General features: G+C 40.9%; 1 protein-coding gene across 1 annotated transcript in view; it reads left to right on the top strand.

Moving 5' to 3' along the window:
- FSHR (follicle stimulating hormone receptor) overlaps positions 1-25,598 on the top strand; it is an 83,183-nt gene that overhangs the window by 18,816 nt on the left and 38,769 nt on the right. The window contains exon 2 of the mRNA XM_075749471.1: positions 12,541-12,612. Within this exon, the coding sequence (XP_075605586.1) occupies positions 12,541-12,612 (72 nt within the window). The remainder of the gene's footprint in view (positions 1-12,540; positions 12,613-25,598) is intronic.

Here is a 25,598-nt window from a genome sequence, read left to right as displayed (position 1 = left end):
AAAGGGATGGGACTAATCCTTGAAATGTTTTAACCTAAGGAGCAATCCCTTCTTCTACAATGTATAAAAACTTGCACTAGCTATAAATATTGAAGAATACTTCAATGCTTCAATCTAGGCAGAGATCGCCTGTTTCAAAGAGCGCCAGAATAGGTGCTGTTTGCTTGCGCTGATCTTGGTATGTCCCCCTGTTTTGGCTGAGGTCCCCCAGGCTGGCTGCAGTGCAGGTTCTTTGCTGCTCTGATGAGTATCTCAGCAGAGATGTGTACCTCTCCAGCTCTGCCTGGCTCAGGGACATCTTGAGTAGAGTGCTATCTTGGTAGTCAACCCTCCTCACATATTTCGCTTTCATGTATTTAGCCATTACTTCCTGAACGTCTACCGTTCACAGTGTCCTGTAGCAAGGAGTTGCATCATTGAACTACCCACTGTGTGAAGGCTGAACTCCTTCTGCTTTTCAGATCTCACTCAGCTCTTTCCTTACTAGCCTGCTCATCATACATGTTTGCCACCTCGCTCTTTGCTCCCCTTCCAGGTTGCTTATGACTATGGTATGCAGGCCCAGTGCAGGTCTCCCTGGGATGCCATTCATGACCTTCCTTCACTCAGACGACTGTTACACCTTTTCTTGTTTCTTCCAGTCAGGCGTTATCCCATTTTACACAAGAAGTTGCCGATCACAGTCATTTAGAGAGCTAAGGGGAGGGTGTGTGGGAAGGGGGCAGAAGTCAACGTTTCATCCACTAAGGTTAGATGTTGGAAAGGATTCATTTTCCCAGGTATAACTTCTAGGCTCTTTCTTAGAGGTCTTTCATAACCTGCAGCTGTGCCATCAGCAGCTCGAGTTTCTCCTGGCTCAATTTCACTGTTCTGTCACCCTTTTTAACGGGACCGTGCACGTTTATTATTTTTAAGTGCTCCATAGAGGGTTCATGTTCGAGAAGCACTCTGAAGGTGAAAGCACTAAGCACATCTTTATTCTGAACGTAAGCCAGTCTTTCAGTTGGTCAAGCTGGCATCTTTCTGAAACAATAATACTCACTTTCAAATGCATTAAAGATCCATGCTTGACACCAGTGCAATCTTTGCACCGTGTGTTACTGGGAAGAGACCTGTCAGTCTTAAAGGCTATAGAACAGTTAGTATTTTTAAAGATACTGTACACTAGCTGCTGTGCTATATTTATTCAGACTCATCATTCTAACATCTGAAAGTAAATCCATGGCTAGTGGAAGGTAGATAGATAGAGAAATTCAGCATTTGCAGTGGCAAGCTAATCCTTGCTAAAATAATGGAAAACTTAATGTTTTGGGGGATTTTTTTAGTACAAGGAGAAGTAATAAGGATTCCTGGCCTTGTCATTCCCTTTATATCAAATTGGTAAGGTCTACGGGGAAGAGATCTCAATAACAGAGAAAGACTGTGAGGGGGAAGAGACGCTCTCAGGAGAGTGCAGGATGAAATTGAAAGAGTTCATCCACCTGCAATTCATATCCCTGTGAATGTTTCCCTCAGCAACCGCTAATAGATGAGCTGAGAAAAGTTCTTGACACGAAAACTGCAGCTAGGAAGAGCAGCAGTGATGTGGGCATGCGTGGTGAGCAATGGCAGTAAATGGGAATGTTTGCAGGACTTAAAGAAAAAGTGCAAAGTGTTGCAGGTGGCACTGGAAAACCTCATCTTAGGAGTTGTCGTTATAGTGCAAGGACTCCAAGCTTTCTCATGCACGCAGGAGCCTGCTGCTCATGTTAATCTCGTGGGTGATCCCATTCTCAGTGTGCTGGGTGGTTCATCCTCTTGCACGGGCAGCAGCACTTCCAGGAGCCAGCTTCTGCCCCCCGGCAATAGTCAGCTGAGACATTCAGGTTAGAGGAAAGTATGACCAGAAGGGATGAACCGGGGGTTTTGCTTCTTTGCATGGTGCTAGAGTAACAAAAGGTGGAGATTCTTCACCTTTGTCACTTTTAGTGTTATTTTGAAACGTAAGTATCTAAAATTTAAATGTGTGCTTCAGTATATAAAAAGAAGAAAATGCTCCACTCACCGCAGTGGGCGAGAAGTGGGAGCATATGGCATAGGCCCAGCATATTTCTGTATTTCAGTACAGTTATGTCAGCACAAGTCTAGCTGGTGCCCTGAGAACAGCGGAGTACGTGCCATCCAGGACCCCTCCTTCGGGGAATGCTGTTCTCCCAAGACTGTCAATTCAGTTAGCTGTGTTTGGCACTCACAATGCTCTTTGGAAAACACAGCACGTATTAGATAGCAGAGAGAATATTTACTTTTACAAAGCTCATACTCGGATCCGGAGGTAAAAAAAGAGTACAATCAAGTCTCCAAGTGCTATTCCTTAAATGGTTTCTGACTGCTCTGGCATCAAGGAGTATCAGATATCTCATTACAACTTCAAACAAGCCTTTGGACTTATCCAAAGTAATCCAAATATTTGGTGGGAACCCTGTTACATATTAGGCTGTGTATGTTAATTAGGGAATGTAACAGTGAGTATCTTTCTTTTTTTTAATTATTTTATTAATATTCTGTGGTATTTCAGGTGTGTCCCATTAAACAACCTAGGTATAGTGCCTACGAGGATATGGATGAGAAAGGAGGTAAAAAGCACGCTAGCTCTTTCTAATGAATTTGTCAAGCAAGATAAAGGGACAGAGGTAAGTTATTTGGTGTTTTGCTAAACAGCGATGATTCAGCAACACATTTTGCAGAAAAGCTTTCTCTTTCAAGGAGGTTTTACCTTCACTAAAGCATCCAACCCAGAACTTAAGGAATTTTGTCCCTGGACAATTTGTCTCAGTCAATAAAAATAGCACCATGTATGGAGGGCCTGCCAACATAGAAAGTCCCCAAGTCTTAAAGGTAGAAACACTACAGACAAAGAACACTTGTCACCTTTCTGCTATGACCTCAGCTGATGAACAAACCACTGTTCTCTCCCTGCTGTGGAATAAGATCTTTTTTAACACATTCTTGGGACAGGAAAAGAGTTGAAGTGACCAGCTGTGTGTGAACAGGATGGCTATTCTTGCTCTGAATCAAAAGAGGGGAAGAAAGTTTTGAGGACAATACCTTAAAAGCCCTCCATCTGCTTGGACTGTGGACATTTTCCATAACCCTATTTGCCTTGACAAGTTGCCCACAGGAAAAAAACACAAAGTAAAATGGTCTTTGTGCAAGAACAAAATACCCAGTACTTGTACAATGCTCCTTTTGTTAGGAAAGTATGCAGAGATATTAATATAAATAGATGCAACACGGAGAGGTTGCTGAGAACGAATGAATTTTTAATGGCTCCTCACCATAAAGATGGTTGCAGATATCAAGGTCAGATTTTAAGGAAGTTGCACATTTATCGCATGCTGTACATTTCTCAAAGGCCCATGAGAGTAAGCCGTGAGGAACGAGGATGTGCTCCTCTAAAAGTAGCGTCTTACAGGATAATCGATACTAATAAAGTATAGCCATTTGTAAAAATAAAGCAATCACTATTTTCTGGCTCTCTGTAACCAAGACGGGATAACTTCATTCACTTGTGTTATTTATCTTACACAAAACACTTTTCACAGCATGCCTTTGACATTAATAGAAGCAATTTTAACCATGCTTTCAAGCTTACTGCTGGCCTTTTTTGTGGGTAACTCATTCCTAGCAGTTAAATTCTTCCCAGACGTGAACATGATAACTGTGATTCCGCTCATAGGCCTAAAGAGGACTTGTTTGGTCCTGCAATTTGTGCTCGGTGGCAAACCTTTTTTCTCTGTGTGTATGTACTGTAGAGGAATCCAGAGCTCCAGCTTTGTTTTGCTCGAGCTCTGGGCAAGTTTAAAGAAAGGAGGAGATCCTTCCTGCCAAGACGGCATTGCTTTTGTGGTCTGCTCTATCTGCTGCAGGGGTGTGGGATGCAAAATTTGCCCTTTGACTTGCAGCCACCCAGATCCACTGAAGGGACCAAGGTCCTTGTGTCAGAGGGTGCTCTGCAGTAAGCCTGCTCAGGGCAGATCTCGTTGTGTTTGTTACGTATCGTGTGCATTGCTGCTACTTGCACCTAAATCTTCAACAAAATTGTTTGTCAGACACTTTGCAAAATGAGTTAGCACAGGCAGGCAACCGGTCTGAATAGTCACAGCTCTGTTCCTCTTCAGCTTTATCCCAGTGTAAAGCAACCCAGCCTAAGTACAGTGAAATAATTGCACTAAGTGTAGACTATTAAACATCTCAGATCAAGTAAAAATCCTGGTGTTGCATCTCTTTTTCTGATTAGGAGTTTTGCAATCTTCTTTCTTTTTTTTCTCTATCTTGGGTATCTTTTTTTAATCCCCTGTCTCCAGATTCGTCCCTCCCTATTCAAGCAGCGATATTTGAAAGCATCTTGGAGTTTTATTTTTAACTGCTTACACGTGTGACCTCGGAAAGCAGCTATCTACAGCGTCGTGGGGGATGTACAGCGTTACTGAGGACAGTGTATGCTTTGTCCAGAAATGAAAAGGGTATCAGTGCGGAGACTAAACATGCCATGGTTTTGGAAAACTAAGGCGGGGGGAGGGAGAGTAAGCTTCAACAGTGTGTTGCTTGACCGCTTTTGCAGTTTTTCAGATGTTGTGGTTTTTTCTCACAACAATTTTCTGTCCTTCCTTATCTCTCCTTATCAGCTGTTAGCTGCTGAGGGGCACTGTGTGCAACTTATTAGCTTACCTAAGCAAGGTCCTGGGGGAAAAACAAATCCCACAGCAACTTTGTTGTGAGAGCTGTGAGCAGCATCACAGCTCTGCTAGGGAAACGGGCATTTTGTTACCCGTGTTACGGTGTTGTGGGCATTCTACAAGTGAAATGCCAACAGGACATTAGCTCTGTGATCCTAAAATGCTTCCCTTCAGCTTTTTGTGGCTGGGTTGCATTATTATGCTGAGCAAGTGTTCACTAAATTTGGAATATGAACACCATCAGTACTGTTCATTATCCTTTTAATCTAATTCAAAAAAGAAAAGGAAATTGATTTTTAAGGGAGGCCACTGGTAAAGATTAAGAGGTGATAATTCACGAGCTACTATACATATTGCCTTCTAGATTCAGACTGCAAAGCAGACAGGTGTCACTAATAACTTTATCACAGTTCTAATCGTATTTACTTTGTCTGTGCATTGCTTTGTTTAATAGCGCACAAACCAAAATATTTCCTTTCTCAGAGATGCCCCTTACATCACTCCCAGACCTGAAGAGATTCCCAGGTAGCACACCTGAAAGGAGGACATGTGCCCTCCTAGGTTTATCCTGCGTTTTTCTGGCAGATAGAAGAATGGTTTTCCCTTGTACTGCTGATCATGATGTTATATGGTATGGAATATCTCCCTGGTTAGCATGAGTCACCTGCCCGGTCGTGTCCCCCGCAGCCTACAGCCCACCCTCCAGGCTATTCGCTGCAGGGGGCAAAGTGAGAAACAGAGGTGGCCTTGGTGTTATGCAAACACTGTTCAGCAAAAGCTAGAAGATTAGTGTGTTATCAGTAGAGGTTTGATCAAAAATCTTAATCAGACCACCATATGAGCTGCCATGAAGAAAATTAACTCTCTCCGAGCCAGGCTCAGTACAGCCTGAAACTCAGGAGGGGATCTTCGGTTTCTGTCTTCTCTGTGAAATGTATATTGCCTAATTTTCCCTTCTAATACTCACCTTTACCTGCTTTTATTATCCCACAAAAGGAATAAACCAGCTGCACAGTCTAGATAATTTGTCCTTTCACAAGCATTTGAAGGGGATGAGCAGCTTATTTAAGCACATTAGGTGAACGCAGTGATTAGATGCTTCAAGCCAGATTGTGCATATTAGCAAGGGATTGAGGTTCTCTCTCGTAAGTCAATTTACATCTGTGTAAAGTAGGGGGTCTCAGACTCTCAAATGTGTGGATCATGTCTCGGTTGAAAAAATGAATTGCAAAGCTCTTCCTCCATTATTCGAGTATGCCCGTGCCATCAAGGTCCCCTTTTTGGAATGACTCTGTAGTTACATGAGCAGGTACTATTGGAAAAATATCCTGCTTGGCTTTAGTTTTCCCTTAAGACGATGGCGTAGCTCTCTGAAAAGACAAGCCAGTAGGACGGTGGGAGCGGTGTTTTGTCACTGCTGGTGCAATTCCTTGTGAACCTGTCAGCCTTATGAAGTCCCAACCTCAGCACCTCCTGGAATGGAGGCAAACGATATATATCCTTGCCTTTAAATTAAAGCCTCGTGAGTGTTGAAAATAGCTTTGCAGCGCAATATGAATGCACTCCAAGGACTTTAAAACCAGAAAGCCTTTTTGTGTTTAGCTTGATGGGTTTTGGAGCCTGATGTTTTAGCATCCAATTTATGCGTTTTGGACTCCTCTCTGCCTGCTAGGAAGGGGCAACCATAGCTATGGCTGAAAGCAGCTACAAACTGCTTAATAGATTACAGTGAACTTCCACGTTGGCAGCTGATTAGGAAAAATACTTTCATGTTCATGTGTATCTGCATATGCCCCTTCCTAGTGAGATGTTTACTAGAACCAGACCCTAGTCATAGTGAAGTTGTATGGCAACGTGAACCCATTTCAAGGAGCTGGAGACTTACAAACGTTCATCATAAATTTAAAATAAATTGCATTTAGCTCAAAGAAATCTTACAATTCATTCCAGTAAGAATTAAGACAAAAGTTTAGGGCCCAAATGACACTGATTGATTGATTTACACTGTCTGGGACACAGTCTACAGTAGCTATTTGTCTCCTGTTACAGCATGAAAAGCAAAATAGTCCTTTGCTGTTGCATTGACTAATCAAGCAAAAACAGAAAAAAACAGGGGGTAGGATTTTGCTGATTTTTGCATTTAATCAAGAGCACACTAAATAGGTCATGGGATTGTTTTGTCTTCTCCTGATGTAAATCAAAGACTCATCTGTTGCTTGTGCTGGAACCTCCAGCACATCTCCAAAGCAAGAAGCAAAAACAAAGCAACAACAACAACAAAAAAAAAATTACAGAGAGTAAATTAGATTTCACTGTAAATCTTTGTTTGACAAAAATGCACTTTGCTGCAGAGGATTAGAAGGTGATAACATCAGTCTATTAGCTCAGAGATTAAAGTAAAATGTTCTTCAAAATCCTATCACATTTATTTCTTTGGAATCGAATTTGGTGATTTAGCATTATGGTCACCGAATCTTTTTGGCTTTTTATTTTATTTTCCTTTGGTCCTTAAGTTATAAAGTTTATAGTATCTGCTTGATATAGTTCATTTTAACATCATGAATTTGCAATTTACATGAGCCCGGGAAGATAATTCTACAATGCACATACCTTCTGATTAACTGTGTGTGACTTAAGTAGATCTGAGAAACGAGTTTTAAACAGTGTTTTGAAAGACCTAAATTCAGCCATGCTTTATGAAGCAGAATTTTTTTTAATTTTTTTTTTAACTAGTCTAATTGCTGATAATCAGTGCAGTCCTTTGTTGTGCAAGGTTATCGCCGGTGGTGGGGGATGTTTGCCAAGGAAGGGGGCTGGGAGGAGGGGGTACCAGCGCAGTGCGGGAGTAAATTCTGCTGGAGAATTTATGCCAAAGAGCATCTTCATAATTGTTCAAGAAAAAGCTTGTGGGACCAGAGTCTGAGAACCCATTTGATGAATATGCAACATATATCATTTTGCACATAAATGGCTAACCTCACAAACACAGTGTATTCACATTTATTTGCTTAATGTGCACACTACACGTATTTCTTATGCATTTCTTCTTAGAGACATTTAGCAGAAATGACCCATATGGGTACACTTTTTTTTATCTTGTAATTTACCAAGTTCTTTTTAATCATTCATACCTTGGGCACTAGATACTTGAATAATGACATCCAGTCCTCTATCACTTCGTGATGAGGTCGGTCTGATTTGTGTCATTGGATTCATGTGCGGCTGGATGGAAGAATATTAATTTTTCTGGAGGTATGTTTTTCCCTTTGTGTCTTATGTTCTGTCTGAACTACTTCAGCCCCAGAAGACTCTATTTTAGGAAAAGTTCAATAAATCGCTTCATATCTGGAAATGTTAGAGGGTTATTCAGGAACGTTTTACCAGAACCTGCTAATTTTTGTTGTTTGCATCGTGTCCTCTATAGGCTTTGAGATTAAGTTGGCACTATGATATTTCTTCTATACTAGACACAGCCATACAGAAACCAGATATATTTGGGTTGTTTGGTCTTCATGGTGATATAAAGTGCTATAAGTCACCCGTGTCAGTGGCTTCATATATACTGAGACCCCACTGTTTTCAATAACCAGGTTTGGACGTGTCTGTATAAACAAACAGATCAGTAGGAGATAGTTCTGCCACAGTCCTGACAGATCTAGCCTTAATTAGCAACAGGGTTTTAGTAGTTTCGTAATAGAAGAATTTACTCATACCCATTCATGAGAAAAGCTAAAATGATATAATGAAGAGGCATATAAAATGCTTTAAAATGAAAAATGGAAAATCCTGTGGGAATTCTGCATGTTCAGTCCAGAGAAATATAGTCTGATTGTAAGCTTATCTGTCCTTCTAGATGTAAAATGATATTACTGCACAAGAGAAAACAATTACTCTCACTGGTCAGGAAAACAGAAGTAGGTAAAAATCAGTTAAATATTAGGCAATATTATATATTTAAGTAAATATTTATAATGTAATTCATAACATGTGTGTATATATATAAAAATACATAAAGTATAAGTGTGATTGTACAACTGCAGCAGACAGTTTCAGTTCCTATCAATAAACTCCCCAAGAATCACTTTCAATACATGTATTTAAATTAGGATTTAGAAACCTCTTGTCAATATCAGGGCAATGGAACAACGGACTAGACTTAAATTTAGCTTAATGATCTGTACATAGGGAATAGCAATAGTTAATATTGCCATTTTTCTGTGTCCAGCCATGTATATTGCCTTTTCATGATGCAGGATAACCATGTCACTATTTGTGGCTTCTTTCCTTTCCTGTGCTTGCTTCTGCTCTCATTTGTTAAGTTTTTGGTGGCTCCAACACTGGAGTCCTTGCTAGGAATTCTGGGACCTACTGTAGCCCAAATAACTTTAGCATCACTGAACTATGGACTTTAAAAAGTGTAATTTTTTTTTTTTTAATTTGTCCCGGGGCAATCAGCTCTAAGCATAATGCCTCTAGAGAGGATGGTAGGGTTAAAGTTCCCCCTTGTCCTCTTTGGTGGCACAAGGAGTCTAACCCTGGCTGCACAATGCTTGAGCCTAGACGGGAGCCTAGGACATGTCCCTTGGCTGCCGAGCATCCTCCTGGGACATGAAGTACGGGAGTTTGCACCACTCAGGGTGAGGGGGGACTTGAAGCCAGGACTCCCGTCCCCTGTGTCTGTGCTTCGGCTGCCAGCGCTGTGTTGAGAGACCACGATGCCTTCCTCCGTCCCAGCAAAGTCTGCTGTGAGCGGGGGCTCCCTGTGCGTCTCGAGGCTGGTGCTACGCCTGCAGCTCCGACGCAGAGCTGAAAGCTCTGGCAGATGAGATTTAGTGTTTCCTGGGGGCTAGGTCTGCGCACAGATTTTTGGATCGCCTAACCTTCAGTCTAACCTTTCTCATGCCTTATGTCAGGCACCTTGCTCTGGGCTTTCAGTCGCATGCCATGCGCAGAGTGTTTAGGCATTCGGTGCTTTCCTTGCTGGTGCCTAAGTGCATATTTTAGGACATTGTAACATCATCCTAACATCATATTTTAGGACCTGCATCTGCCCATTAAGCCCATGTTTTTTTAAAGGATGCTTTTGTTTACTCGTGACTCTTGACACGAAACATGCTTGAATGAAGGTGGGCTGTATTTATTTCTTTGACCCTAAAATAAAGCCACCAACAAAGCCAAGGAAATGCTTTTGAATTATTTTCTCTTTGTACCTCAGAAAGAATTGGTACTGAACAGCCACTATCTCAAGTTAAGTACGGATTGATTCTTGGAGCCTAATTGGTGAGATTTATCGACAATACAGCATTTGGCTAGTTATAATAGACTCCTATCCATTATACAGTTGATAATTCAACAAGTAGCTGATTCTAATTTTCAGTGTTCGCTATACCATTAAGGCTGACTTTATTAGTCTACTCAGGGATGTTTAAAACAATTAAGCTAATTTTTTAAAGTGGAATGTGAGACTTCAGCTATTAGACTTCAATTCTACTTTAACTGCTCCAGGGCATTAGGCACGTGGCTCCTGAATTCTGGCACCTTATTAGTGCAGGATAGCAGGGTATTCAACAAAGAAACTCAGGGTTTGATTTTTTACTTCTGTGTACTTGTGGCTTTGCTTATATAGGTAACTTCATCTTTAAATGAGATTCCCTTCTTTTAATTAGTTTCAGGATCAGGCTGTAAATTCTTGTTGTGATGAAGCATGGTGTAGGCCAGTGTTTAATTAAAGAATTGCAAACCTCCTGGTGATCTGTCCCTAGAGAGAGAGGATTCATTTGAGAATATTGCCATAAAAAAAAAAAAAATATAGGTGGTTTTTCAGATGGAGCTTTCTAGGGCTCCAAAATTAGGCGTGCGTTTCTACAAAGGAAAGTTTAGGCAAGGTTTCAAAGCAGATCAAAGTTAAAGAGTTTCCTGATGGTTCAGCTTTGTAGCACTAAGCCTGCTGGGTGTTCTGCAAGGATCCATTGTACCTCTCTGCACTCTGAAAGCACAGCCGTAGCTTTGCATGCATTACACCAGCCGTGTTTTCAGTAGGGCTTTACAAATTGCCTAATCCAGGTTAGTACTTTTCTCGAAGCTCTTTAATCCTTCTAACGTTTGCATAATAATCTCAATACTGTAATTCTTGTGTGACACTGTGTTGAAGCTCTTTCTGACTTATATTAATGATAGTACAAGAATAATGGAATATGAAATTGACTTCATCCTCTTTCAGGACTGAGAATACCAAAAATTTCAATGTTTAAAGAAGCATGGGGCCAAGTTCACTCCTGGTGTAATCACAGTGACATCTCTAGAGCTAGGTGAGGCGTGCATTGACTTTGTCCCACTTAAGTAAAGATTAACTCATATTTGAGAATCTAAATGAGGGGGTAGATTCTACTGAAGACCTACAATTAAAAAGTAGGAACCTTTCACAGTCGTATTCTATCAGAATAATACTTTTTTCCCCTAAGACTTTGATTAAAACATTATAATCTCCCATGAAAATTCTAAACTAATCAGCTGAAATAAAAAATAGATGAGGATTGCATGAATACTTCATGTGAACAGTAAGAAAGTAAGTCTCTGGTTTTGAGGTATTGCGTTAAAATTTGCAGGACTACACAGCGGGTAATACCAGGCTGAGTTCCCATTTCTGCCCTCCTGCAGATGTTACAATAAGGCGGCACAGGCATGAGCTGAAAGGCAAACCCAAGCAGCCATGCAAAGCCAGGTCTGAGATGATAAAAATGAGGGACGGTCTGGCAGTCATGCTCACTGAAAAGAAGACTTCCATAGTAATTCAGAAAACAATTCATTTCCATTTCCCTGGGAAAATAGACTAAGAAATTAATCACAGGGTGCTATTCATGTATGTAACACAGGGGATGTTGCTCAATGCAACCAATATTATCTAATGTCTTGCTTATTTATCTGATTGGTGTTTAATACCTTGGAGTTTGAATATGACTTTTATTCTCAGCAGTAAATACAGAAATAAGATATTTCTCCCTAAAAAATCTCTGTGGGCTTTCTCACCTATCATCAGCTGCATTTTCTTGACCTGGCATCTAGTCATGAGTGTATCATGTGAAGCATGTATCTGGATGAGCAGGTCGTGTTAATATATGCAGTTGTTTGTACTCACTACCTACGAATGAGTAAATGCATGAAAGAAAGCAATTACCTGGATAACACCGTAATTCTCCAAGGAGCAGTAGAAACCCTACCTTTCATTTGCCAAATGCCATCAGAAGTTTTGTAGTTCTTTTTGTTTATTGTGATAAAAGGAGATGAGTCCAGCTTAACAAAAGGTTTATATGCTATTTTAAATGCTTTTTCTTCATAAAGCATATTCTGTGACCTTTAAAAAATTATTAGAATTTATCTTGCACGAGCATGCACATACCACCTTACAATCCTGTGTGGGCAGCTCACCCCAGTCTGGCTCCGCAGGCTGCTTCATCCTACGCTTGAGCATCTCTCAAAAGAGAGGCTGAAATGAGAAAGACTCTGTCCCCTCTCAGCGCACGCCAAAGCTGTGGTGATCGGGTCTGGACTTCTGACTGAGGCAAACGGGGACAATGCAACTGCAGGCAGATGCTTTTTCCCCTGAGGAGCTCCAGAGGAGGTCCAACGCTGTGCTGTAACTTTGGTGCAGGCAGGCAGTTGGAGTCCCGCGAAGCCTTTGAACATTACAGCTGTATTTAGACACCGAAGCCTCCAGCCTGGAGAACATCCATGTTCCTGTGAGAAAGGCCTCTCCTGTGTTGACAGTGCTACCACGCGGTCCTGTGTTGTGAATAATGAATAATCACCCCGTTTTCTCTGTTTTCAGGAGATTTGTCCTCACCAAGATGAGAGTTATTCCAAAAGGAGCTTTCGCAGGACTTGATGACCTAGAGAAAATGTATGTATTGTGTCAGTATTTACTAAGAAACAACTATTTTACTCGAAACAGCAGTTTCTGGTTGCAGCTCCTTTTACTGCCTGTGAGCAAACCCCTAACTCTGAGTTTCATTTAGTTTCATCTTTCTGTTTAAAAAAAGTAGGGACTTTTTTTTTTTTTAAGACCATATTCCAAAACATTGTTGTCATAACTATATTTTATGTCAGCAAATGGGCAGTCCTTGGTCAAAGGGTTGGTTCAGCATGGAGTGTCATTGCAATTAATAAATACAGTGCCATAGCAGAAGATCATGGGAAATTGATTATTTTGAGAATTTTGTAATAGATTGGAATAAATCAGGAGAAGATTAGGGAGGAGAGAACTCCTGTTCATAACAGGTCAGCCAATTGTCTTTTCACTAATGAATAAATAGGTTTGCTCTGTGCATTTTCAGAGTCAGCTGGCAGGATGCATGAGAGAAGTTTATTACAAGTGATACATCCAAAAATCTTAGCACATAAAGGGTGTAAGCATCTAATTTTTGTGAATTTTAGTGATAAACCTGGAGATACAAATATGAGCACCTTTGATGAACAGTGGTATCATACATTCATTAGTATATGATTGTGGATGTATTGCAGCCCTCCACCACTAGAAGGAAAAATCCTTACTAACGTTTCCTGCTATTCTTTAGTGACAGAAAATCTATGGGCTAACTGGTGCTAGCACCAGAAATTAGAACTGTCACTGTCCAACCTGAACTATTCTGGGGCATGTACGATTTTTCTGAATTATTTAATATATGAGCAAATCACAGCATTTTGTTTAGAAACACACCCAATGCTTGCACCCTGACAGGAGAGGGTCACAAAACAGACTGTTCACCCAGGAAGAGTCTGAGTGGGAGTGGGGAAATGCACTTTAAAATCAGTGCCTTTCTCAGTGCTGAGAAACCAAAAAGGAATCTATTGCCCATGTTTCTCTGCATCATTTCCACCCTTTTCCCTTGTACTCTTGCATAAGTAAGGGATTTAGCAAGAACGTGAAGCACCAGAAGGTATGGCAAGGAAAGGAAAAGGATATTGAACCTAGAGAAGGATGGATGGATGGATGGATGGATGGATGGATGGATGGAGAACAAGAAGTGAATATGCAAGAAGGATTGAAGAGCTGCTGGTCAGCAGCAAGTGGAAAAGCTCACATGGCATCTGGACTTTTCTGAAGCATGACATCCATTTCAGGGCATCACTGTAGGTTCAGGAGCCTTCTATTGGCACGTGGTACACACTAAAAAGCCTCCAGCTGCTGCAGCCCACGCATGGATCTGGAGCTTCATAACCTCACCAAGCACCACTGTAAACAGTCATTTTTCTTGAGAAAACAGAAACAAAGTCTTATTTTTTGTAGCCAAGAGTTACCAGTAAGGAGTAAGATCAGCTCTGCATCACCAGTTTTGTTGGCACTTGTTTCTCCCCAGTCCTGCAGAGTTCTTTTTAGCCTAGTCCTTGTGGAAAATCACTGAGCAATCCGGACTATGAAGTGGGTTGGGAAGTGCATTGTAAACTGCTCCCATTATCTTTAATTACTCAGAAACCATATGTCAGATATGTATGAAGGTAGCGATCGCATTGAATAGGATGTCTCTCAGTGGTGATTTATTGTTGACCAAAAAAATTATATATGGAAATTAGCTCAATTTGAAAATATATCTATGTACTATTAGTAGATGGAGGAGAAACGGGGACAGATAGTTTATAGCAAAACATCCTTGAAAATAAAAGTGTGATAAATATGTAAATGAGACCAATCAACATCAACAAAGATGCAGTATTTGCAGATGATATGGCAAACAGATAAAATTTGAAATAACTCACAAATCCTAAACCTAACCCATAAAACATTCATCAGAAATATTCATGATAATGTAGGAACAAAAAAGTGTATAATCAAATCATAGATTTGCATATAAAAACACAGCCTTTGTATGAAAGCCTTTTTACTCTTGCAAGATCATGCACAGAAACGAAGATTAAAGCAAACTGTAGTCTATTTAAAGAAAACAGCTATTAATAATGTGATACCTCATATTTTAAAATGTGGATAGCCTGATGTATACAAATGAGATACTTCAATGTAGTATATGCATGTACTCACCTAGAACTAAATAGACTAAAAATGAAGAGTATGACAATACTTCCTGAATGTGTTACTGAAGAAAAACAGTATCTTGTACAGTCCAGCATATTTGAACACATTATTTTTATCATTAGTAGATAATTTCTAACTGTGTTTCTGAGAACAGAGTAGTTTTTAAAGCCCAGAAGTTGCAAGGAAATGGTGGTCTTTGGAATTATCCATCGAGGATGAGCTGGTTGAGCACAAGTTAAATCAGAGAAGAGTCCTCCATGAGAATCTTAGCTCTGTCGTATTTACGTTCAAAGTGAATGAAAGCTTTTGAATACAGTGACCAAAAATTTCTGATTTCCAAAGAAAAATCATTCAATAACATTTTTCAGTGTTCCTGCTTTCTCTATGCATTTTAGCTTCTTCCTAAACAGCCAAACACCTGAGAGCTTTGAACATATGTGTTTTGCCACAAAATATCAAATACTTCCAGATACTCCCAGTCAGGCTCCAGTCACAGTACCCCAGAAAGATCTTCTTTGTTTTCCATTTGGACTGTCTAAGGACTTTCCAGAATGGAAACTAGTCACCATGACTCATAATGAACCCTAGTGAAGCTCCAGTTTTAGTTATCAAGACAAAATCTTTTGCTTTTAATCTGATTTTCCTTTTTTTTTTGGCAAAACATTGACTGGAATTTTATTTGGCAAAATTGTCACTGGAATACTTTTACCATGTTGAAGTTTTTTTAAAGAATAAGAGCCCATTTGAACCATCTCTAGCTTGTCATTCTCTTCTCACACACCTAAATTTCTTCAGTTACTGAAAAACCATGAAACATCCATGCTGCAGACTGTCATATAAAGAAACAACTTTCCCCACGTATGTTCTAGGAGAAAGATCTTATTTTCTTCTTAGATAAAATGTTTAAAGTTATGAAATAAACAGACTCTATCTGAGATTTCTCTTACTAAAGGTGCAACTCCAATTTCTTATACAAAACTACTTCAGAAACCCACAGATCTGAGGAACAGCCTAACCAACTTGTTGCTAGCAGCTCTCCAACTTCTGCGCAGTTCTGGCTTCATCTTAATTTAGCAAATAGGTGTTCAGGGAAGTAGATTAGTTCTTCTCGCTACATGTTTAGTCTACTGCTAAGTCTTACCCAACTGGAACATGGCAGCTCGTCCGGACTCCTGTTTAACCAACCTGTTTACACTCCCAGAACTAATTAACCCTCCAGTTACTAAATTAAAAAGCAGCCCAATGCAGGCACATACCTGGCAAAATCAATTCAACGTGTTCTGCAGCTGCTATGTCATCTTCAACCTGCACTGAAAGCGCTTAATTGGGAGGATAGCCAGTCTGAAGCAATATTAAGTCTCCTTTTTTCTCCTGCTAAGTTTCCTCCTGTTACTACAAGGTAGCAAAGTAGATTTGTGAATGGTGGTCTAACAAGGCCTGAGTTGGGCATCGTAATTATAGGAAGTTTGGTTTGATTGCTGTACCCTATGCAAGCCAAAGAGGCTTCACATTTGTATCCTGAGGCACGATCCCCTTGAAAATTCGTCATTTATTCTTTTGAAGGGTTTAAGCTAAAACACAATGCTTTGTTTCATCACTCACTCTCAAATACAAACGGTGTGCAGCCCAAGGAAATTCAGCCATGTGGGTGAAGTACTTCTTGAACTAGAAGATTCCACAGGCAAAACCCACCATTATTGGACCTGTTTTGTATTTTGGAATAATAGGAGAAGGGCATTTCTTTAACAGATTTTGGCAAAGATGCATTTTAAGAATGTGAACTATGCTATAGTTAACAGAGATTGATGTGCTAAATTCATTATGACCTCTGAAAATTCTGGAAAACTAAAACTTTTAGGGTTTGCCAGCATTGACACTCCCAGAAATTGAAGTCTTCTGTTTATGGAAGACAGCAGGAATATATGGACCAGCTATCTACAGCTTCCTCATGAATTTCTAGAGAAAATAGCTCTGAATCATGTATTTACTTAATCACTCAGTGCATTCAAGCTTTTATTTTTTTGTTGAGACTGTTGATCCAGTGATGGTTCATATGAAGAAATGCTGCTGGTCTGTGACCGAGATACATGAGCACCAGTTTATTTCCGATACAACAACCAACCTGATGTATGATGCTAAAATCTCTCCTGTTTGCCTCTGTGGGCAAAAAGGCAGGTCACACTTTCCTTTGACTTAATTAGATCAGACTGAGTTACCTTTCCTGTTTTATCTAAGCTGAGGTGAGGTACTTGAGGACAGTGGAGACCACTCAACAGAGTATTTTGAGGCACGTGCTAAAGTACATTGCTGAATCAAGGCGTATCTCTTCCTGTGAGTGGGGAAGGAGCAAAGTTCTTTGCTTTATTGTAAAAGCCTCATCAGGAGAGTTTGGCATAGTGGGAAGACTTCACTTTATTTAGCAAGTTTTAACAACCCAGCAAATTGGTGGATTCACTATCCAGACCTTCAGCAGTAGCCATCAAAGCTGCCTGAGCTAAAAAATGGCTAAGGGATGTCCATCATCCCATGTGTTCCTGAAATGAGTTTCATTCAGCCCCAGCACATGATTCTGTAACACTTGGCAGCATATAGCCCAAAACTATGGGAAGTAAGTGGGGGAGGCAGAAATCGCATGATCACCTAAGGATGAGCAGTCTGTGTCTCCTGCTACCAAGAAAGCTGGTCAGTATTTTGCAGCTTCTCCATTTTTTCTTGCACAGTGTATCATATGCTGCCTCATTTAGTATGCAAAAGACTGTGATTAAATAAGAAAATTAAAGTTATTTTGAGAAAATTGTTAGGATTCAGTGTAACCAAGACATTTGGAAATTTGTTCTAGACAGGAGTTCCTTTCTATCTTATGTTGCATCATTTGGATAAATGTGCTATTTATTTTTTGCAAGAAGTGAAATATGGATTTGCAGGACCTGCTGTGATATATAAGTTAAATAGTGCATGTTTACAAAAATATTTATTCAAATCCCCAAGGTGAAAGGGGGACACGGTGCATTCTGTGTAACAAAATATGTACTGAATCAGGTAACAATCATACTTTGGTCATAAATACTCCAGGGTATATTCTCTAGGTGCAACTCTATGGATATTAAATTCTAATTTACATTATAGGAAGTTATGTGTAACATTCTGCATCTTAAGGGCAGAGCATGAAAATAAGTATGCTACTTAATGCATTTAAATTAGTCTAAATATGCATTTTCTCTCAGGGAACAGAGGACTACAGATCAAAAACATTAAGACGAGTAACCAGCATAAGCAAAGAAATTCAAAGTTCAGGCTGACATCCCAAAGAATAAATGCTTTCATGGGGTCACTGTTATGATACGGGGCTTTCCCCTCTGTCTGGTGCTATTCTGCATGAGTCAGCAGGCACTAAGGGCTGCCCAGGCATGGCGTGCTGGTGGCCGGGCAGTGAGCAATCACAGGAGGCTTCCTGCTTCCTCTGGGTAGACTCACAAGTCCCAGATGCCTCTGTCCCAGCTGACTGTCCATGTTTGACAGTGATCAGTGGTTTTGAACTGGCTCTTTTCTATACTTGAGGGGTTGTTTGCACTTCAGGCCTCTGGTTCAGCAGCAAAGTCATATAAGAAAGCTTATCCTCTGCTATACACACCGTACGCGTTCCTTAGCCCAAAAGCTTCCAGCGCAGTCTTCATTTGCCCATTTGCCTTTTGAAATTGGTTCCCACAAATGGGATGTGAAATGCACACAACTACGTGAGCTTCTCCCAGGGGTTCTGTAACACGTCGTCAGTGGAAGAGCCGGACAAAGCAGTGCCTTGTGCCACTGTCTCTCCGTATGGCCACGAGCAGCTTGGTCTTCTCCAAGGAGTGTCATTACTTCAGATGAGCCTTCTGCAGCCTTTGCAAATATCATCCTTTGGATAGCAAACTTAAGTATTTGGTATGAATACATAGGAAGACCGGTGTGTTCTTAATTCAATTTATTCCCTTAAAGTAGAAGCTATGCCTTGTGTTCTAAACATAGTAAGTAAGGAACAAAGACTAGGTGGTTTTATTATAGTCTATAAATGTTTTGCTTCATCACCTGGCATTCTACTCTTCCCTGCCTTCTCTTATCTGTGGAAGAGATCTTACACTTGCAGTTATTGTCATCCCTTGCACAATTACAAAAATGTGAAGTAGACATTTATTAACAATGTCAGTAACTCACTGCTGATGTCAAAGAGCAGAGATTTTAATTACACCTTTGTGATATTTCAGTAAACGCATACCCTGATCTCAATCTTTTGCTAATGCTTGGGCAGAACAAAATCACAAATAAAGTAAAAACCCTTAAAAGAAGAAGCTAGGAAATGTAAAATCAGTTCATAGTGTCCATATCAACATTTGCTAACTTTTCTGCTTAAAAAGTCCCAGAAAATCATGCTAATATTTGCATATTTTAATTGAAACTTGTTAGAGTACAAGAAAGTATTCCATAATTCCATAATTCTTTCTGTGTGGTTTCGTATCTTGATGCTTGCTTTCTTTGATAAAATAGATTAAGAAAGGGAAAAAAGAAAATACATTTTGTCATTACTTCCTTTTGTTGAGCAAGAATGAGTTTTGTGGTAATGAACTCTTAGCAGAATCTTTATTTGTTAACTGCATTGGTTTGAAGCCAGCATTAGAGACTGAAATATTTAATGGAGGAATCATAGAATCATGGAATGGTTTGGGTTGGAAGGGACCTCAAAGATCATCTAGTTCCAACCCCCCCTGGCCATGGGCAGGGACACCCTCCACTAGACCATGTTGCCCAAAGCCTTATCCAACCTGGCCTTGAACACTTCCAGGGAGGGGGCATCCACAACCTCTCTGGGCAGCCTGTTCCAGTGCCTCACCACCCTCACAGTAAAGAATTTCTTTCTAACATCTAATCTAAATCAAACCTTCTTCAGCTTAAACCCATTACCCCTTGTCCTGTCACTACACTCCCTCATAAACAGTCCCTCACCATCTTTCCTGTAGGCCCCTTCAGGTATTGGAAGGCCGCAATTAGATCCCCCTGGAGCCTTCTCTTCTCCAGGCTGAACAACCCCAACTCTCTCAGCCTGTCCTCATAGGAGAGGTGCTCCAGCCCTCTGATCAACTTCGTGTACCTCCTCTGGACTCGCTCCAACAGCTCCATGTCTTTCTTGTACTGGGGCCCCCAGAGCTGGACACAGGACTCCAGGGTGGGGTCTCACAAGAGCCGAGTAGAGGGGCAGGATCACCTCCCTCAACCTGCTGGTCACACCTCTTTTGATGCAGCCCAGGACACGGTTGGCTTTCTGGGCTGCAAGTGCACACTGCCGGCTCATGTTGAGCTTCTCATCAATCAATCAATACCCCCAAGTCCTTCTCCTTGGGGCTGCCCTCAATTCATTCCTCGCCCAGCCTATAGTTGTGCTTGGGATTGAGCCAACCCACGTGCAGGACCTTGCACTTGGCCTTGTTGAACTTCATGCGGTTCGCACAGGTCCACCTCTCCAGCCTGTCAAGGTCCCTCTGGATGGCATCCCTTCCCTCCAGCGTGTCGACCACACCACACAGCTTGGTGTCGTCGGCAAGCTTGCTGAGGGTGCACTCGATCCCACTGTCCGTGTCGCCAGCACAGGTGTTAAACGGTGCCAGTCCCAGTACCGACACCTGAGGAATGCCACTCATCACTGTTCTCCACCTGGACATTGAGCTGTTGACCACATCATCTTGGACATCATTTCTGGTCCCTTATTTACAGCTGTCTAGAAACAGAGACAGGTAAAGCAAAAAAGGGAAATCCACTTGCCTGAATGTATGCTAAATGCTTTAATGCCTCTCCCCAGTGACGTACTGTTCAGATTACCTGAATTCTTAAAGACGAAATGTGGGCAAAAGCTGTGTGAGTTCCCACTCTTCTTTAGGAGGAAACTTCAATCCAATGTTCTTCTGTCCTGCTCTACACAAACAAAACAGGTAAAATTAAGTGCAGGCTGCATGAAGATCGCTCTTTTGCATATCTAAATGTGGAGTTTTAATTATCCTCATTCATTGAAAATGAGATTTGAGTGTCAACTGAACATTTCTAAAAAATAACACTCAGCCCCATGGTCACAGAAAGTTTCTGAATGGAAATGTTAGGAATTATTAAGAAAAGGATAGGGAACAAACCAGGAAATACTCACCAAGATGAACACATTCATGGATGCTTTCCACCTGAGGAACAATGGAGCAGGACAACACTCCTCTGGCTTGAAGGATGACTTTCGACGGGGGATATTGGAGTGTTCTGTACAGTCAGGTTTAGTACTGGGAAGGTGGACAGGAATTATTATTCCTGCCCTTTCTAATAATGTAACTGGAGGACAGGATTTCAATAGTAAGTGACAAATAAAAACCCCTGAAGGCAATACTTCTTCACACAATGAATGGTTTAGCTGGGGAACTCTGCTTTGAGACTTTGCTGATACGAAGAGTCTCCCTGGTAAAACTTGGGGAAGAAAATGTGTCTCACCTACTTACATACCAACCACAAAGGCTTGAGGTGCAAATCACCAAAAAAGGTTGACTGAGTGTTCAGAGAGACTTTCTGAGTAGGTTTGCCTTGCTCTTGCACTGTTTCCTGGGCCTCCCCCACCACCGCTAGAGCAAGATACTGGGCTGGATGGGCTTCAGGTTTGACATGCTGTGGTTATTCATGCGGAGATAGTTGCTTTCTCCAAATCATTCAGTTTTGGAAGGCAGCCTCACTCTAGGTCCTTGTATCAGAGGCATGAAGCTGAGTATTGCAGCAGATAAATGTAGCAAGGAGCATCAGAATTGACAGTCATCCCATGGTGCAGAATTAATACTACAATCTTTCTCCTTTTCTCCTGCGGAATAGGCTTTATCCATACTGAAGAGGCCGATATGTTCGCTTACTGGTCAACTTTCTGAGATTCATCTCAGGGGCTTTTGCGTGGGTTTTTTGTTTCAAGAGGGGCGAGAACCGGTGTTGTAACGTGTAAGATAGCCGTTGGCGCAGTCAAAATTTTTTCCCAAAAAAGTGTCACGTCTTCAGGTTCCATCTCTTCTTTCCAGTGTGAAGTAAATGAAGTTTCAAGTTGTGGTTTATTATGAGATTCTTGTACTTTCAGGGTAGAGTCACTGACCTTCTAGGTGACTTTGTAAATACAAAACCACGTATTTGCTAAGAAACATAAAATAATTCTTGTGCTGGCTGAGCAATACATCTATTAAACTTATGTATGCATATTAGAAAATGAAATGAGAACTCAGAATTGCTGGTTCTAATTATCTTTTACATTTTCAAATGTAATTTATTGCTCATACATGGTAAAAGGCAGTTCTTCTCATGTGATATTTCAGAATATTGCTCTGACATATATAATTACCTTTTTCTTGTTAAAATAAATATATTCAGTTCTAATATCCCCAAATAATTTGTAAAAATAATCATAATTGTATTTTAATTACATATTAACTCTGAAATTTCTGGAAAGAATTCAGAATAAAATGTATTGACTTGAAAACAAAGAGAATTGTAATCACAAGTTTAAAAAAAAAATAATGATACAAGTAAGCACCATTAAAGTCAACAAATGGGGTTTTTTAAAGAATTGTAAGAGGATTATTATAAAAGGGCTTCTTTCTACCAAGAACAAACAAACAAAAAATCTACATTCTTGTGTGAAATGAAATAACAAAGCAATTCTGAGAGGAACCGCATGCATTCGAAATTACAGCAGTTGCACCCCACTTGATTGTTCAGCTCAAACACGTGGCGCCTCCATCTCCTCCGCCTGACAGACGGGCTGGTGGGGGTCCGTGGCTCCTGATGCACCACGGTGCCGTGCTGGTGTGAGCCTGTGGGAATTCGGGTGACAGCATATCCCAAGAGGAATGGTAGTGCCATCTCCTTCCAGATATATCTAGTTTCTGGGTTTGCTTTAAAAAGGGCTGCTATAAAAAAAAAAAAAAAAAAAAAAAAGATATGAATTAGAAAGGAAAATTCTTTTTTCATGAGAAAACAGTTTTTTATAGGATTTTTTTTCTATTAATCTTTTGTGTGTATCTAACTGTGCCAGTGAGTGAGTGCAAAAGGTGTGCCCTACTTGAAATTGTGCCTGATTTTCTCTAAATGGGAGTTTCTTCAATATTTATTGTCACTGCTACTAAATGTTGTTTCTTAGAAGGAGGAAGGCTGGCACCAGATAGGAAATGGTAATCCAGTTTCGGGAGGATTTCAGAAGCACCTTCCCATATTAATTTTATCTAGCTTTTCTGTTTATTTCAGAAATAATGTTAGTGGAATTGGCATGTTGCAATGAAGGATTGTTTCCCATTGCTATACAAATGCTGATACAAACCTCAGCGTTTACAGAAAACAAATGTTGAGATGAAGTCAAGACATTTATTTTCTAAGCAGGAGATGTTGATTCTCTGACAACATTACACTGCACGGCCTTTATTTCTATTATGCCAAATGATTGATGTGGATTTAATCATTAGTTTGATGGCTGCTTTGCTCAGTGGAAAGGCAGCTGAGCATTTTATCTTTACTAGGGAGCTGCATTTTAATTTTTCTATCAAAGACACTGCTGGCCCCCATTCATCCCAGGTGTAAAACTAGAGATTTGTTGTGCCCATTGTTTGTTTGTGACCAAGCCAAGAACAATTTGCTCACAAAATACTATGAATATTTGTTATTATTTCTCAAGCAGGAACATGTTTTTGATGAAGAGTTCCAGATATGTGCTTGATTCTTCAAAAAAAAGTAAGAGGGGTATACCTTTTGCGAGTAAACTGCTTACTGCATAGTAGAATAGATATGTGTGTATGTGTGTATATATATATACACACACGCACATATATATGTGTATCTATATATTTGCATACATGCATATGTGTATATATACACATAAAGTAGTCTGGAAAAGATTTAAATTACTAGGATTTAGAATGAAAGACAGATACTAAGCCATAAAATATTTTGAATACTCGGGGAGCCAACACCACAGATGGAAATTAAAAATGATTGTGAGAGCAATGCAAACTGCTGAAAAACTGTTGGTGTCTGTGCATTTTCCAGTGCAGTCAGCAGAGGATTAGGAGCTGGGAACAGGGACAGGCTGGTGGCTTTCCTGGTTCAGAACCTCATCCCTGAGAGCTGCTGATGCCAGTTGCTGAAGGAGGACGTTCAAGAGAACGTTTCTGGAACAATTATGGAATAGCTAATCCATATGGAGAATTTATTTTGTCCATCTCATAGGGTGCTCTCCTCTGAGGAGGAGAAATGCACCTAATAAATAACGAGCTGTTCAACACAAACTCTTAGTCTCTTCGTGTTGCCTTTGTGCTGTGAAGTTTCTCCACTAAAACAAGGAATAATGCAGAATTTCACTTGTGGGCTGAATTAAACTAGTCTGTTATTTGGAAGCATCATTTACTTCTGTCTTGCTTGTCTGCTCAAGAGCACAAAGATTTACATCTTTATCTGGAAATGTTTATCCTTTCTAGTCTAATTATGAAGTGAAGGTGCTCATTAGACATGTCTAATCCTTTTGTCAATCTTATCTTCTATTTTGAATGAGATTTTATGATGATAAGTTTCTCAGCTTTTTTTCCCCATATTTTTAAGACTTCTTGTGCTGGATTTTTAAGATTTTGGCTTTTCCCATCTGTGCTGTGAGAAGGGGTGAGCACAATACAGTGAAAAGGATTTGCTTGTTTCTTACTTCTGTTCCCAATTAGAAAAACTGGCAGCGGCAGAGCTCCCTGGAGGAAGGGGGATCGGGTAGTCCCTTTACGGGCGTGTTCGGAGGGGAGCAGCTTTGAGGTACTACAAGTGTCGGGAGGTCTACAGACGGATACCAGAGACTGTGCTGGGGAGCGGGGAGCAGCCCCAGAGGTGATGAATGGGGTTTCGCAGGAGGCCTGGGCAAAGCGTACTGCCGCTCCAAATAAGTCATGAGGAACTCCAAACCTTCTCCAAAGGCACCGGATGTCAGGGGAGAGCGGGTATAAACTCTTCTCTGTTCTCTTCCATCTAGCCAATTTCCTTTGCATTTTTTCTGCTTTAAAATTAATTACCATAGTTTATATTCTAATAAAAAAATGCCTTTTTTTGAGCTTAAAATAATTTTGTTCTTCTTTGGGGCATTCTGTACAGAGGAAGGTCGTGATACATTGCCTCAAAGCTCATGGCTTGAAGCGCCATCGTACAGCTTTATCCAGACTGTCTGTCATTACATTTTCACTCTGGGCCACGTCTTGACTCCTCCATTCCCCAAGCCCGACCCCCTGTTTGGGGACCTGGCGCTGCGAGCCGGGATGAGCTGAGGCTGAAGGCACAGCCGCAGCGGAGAGGTAACCTCCGGCGGGGAACAGAGGAGAGAGCCAAGGGGCAGCACGTTCTCACAGAGGCAAGAAAATAGATCGCAGTTCATCTGCCACAGCCGCGTGCCTGGGCATAATTGACAACGCGCACTGTGTATTTAAAAATAAGCTTGTTTTCGCCTGTGTTTCTTGGTAGCAGACTTAAACATGCTAACAAGTGAAGTGGCTTTTCATGAGCCTTCATCTGCCAGTACCGAGGAGCCTGTTTTGTATTCCCAGGACCCAGCGTCCCTCTGAATAGCACATTATGTTTTCATCCTGCTGTGCTGCCAGGCACTGTGCTTTCAGGGTAAGAGATAACATGTTAACAACTGAAACAGGCTGTAAAAATGAGGGGGAAACTGTGTCAGCGATGGGCAATCGCTCAGGTCACTAGAGGGAGGACTTCCTAACGGCATCTCAGCTAAGCACAGGCTTAAATCCCAGGGAGCATCGTTCTGTGAACTGGCCACTCTCACCCTGTTCCAGGTTTCAGGGATC

This window comes from Balearica regulorum, chromosome 3 (genome assembly GCF_011004875.1).
Source record: "Balearica regulorum gibbericeps isolate bBalReg1 chromosome 3, bBalReg1.pri, whole genome shotgun sequence".
Classification (NCBI taxonomy): domain Eukaryota; kingdom Metazoa; phylum Chordata; class Aves; order Gruiformes; family Gruidae; genus Balearica; species Balearica regulorum.
Note: the sequence above shows the minus strand (reverse complement) of the source record. Positions and strands in the feature narration are given on the sequence as shown.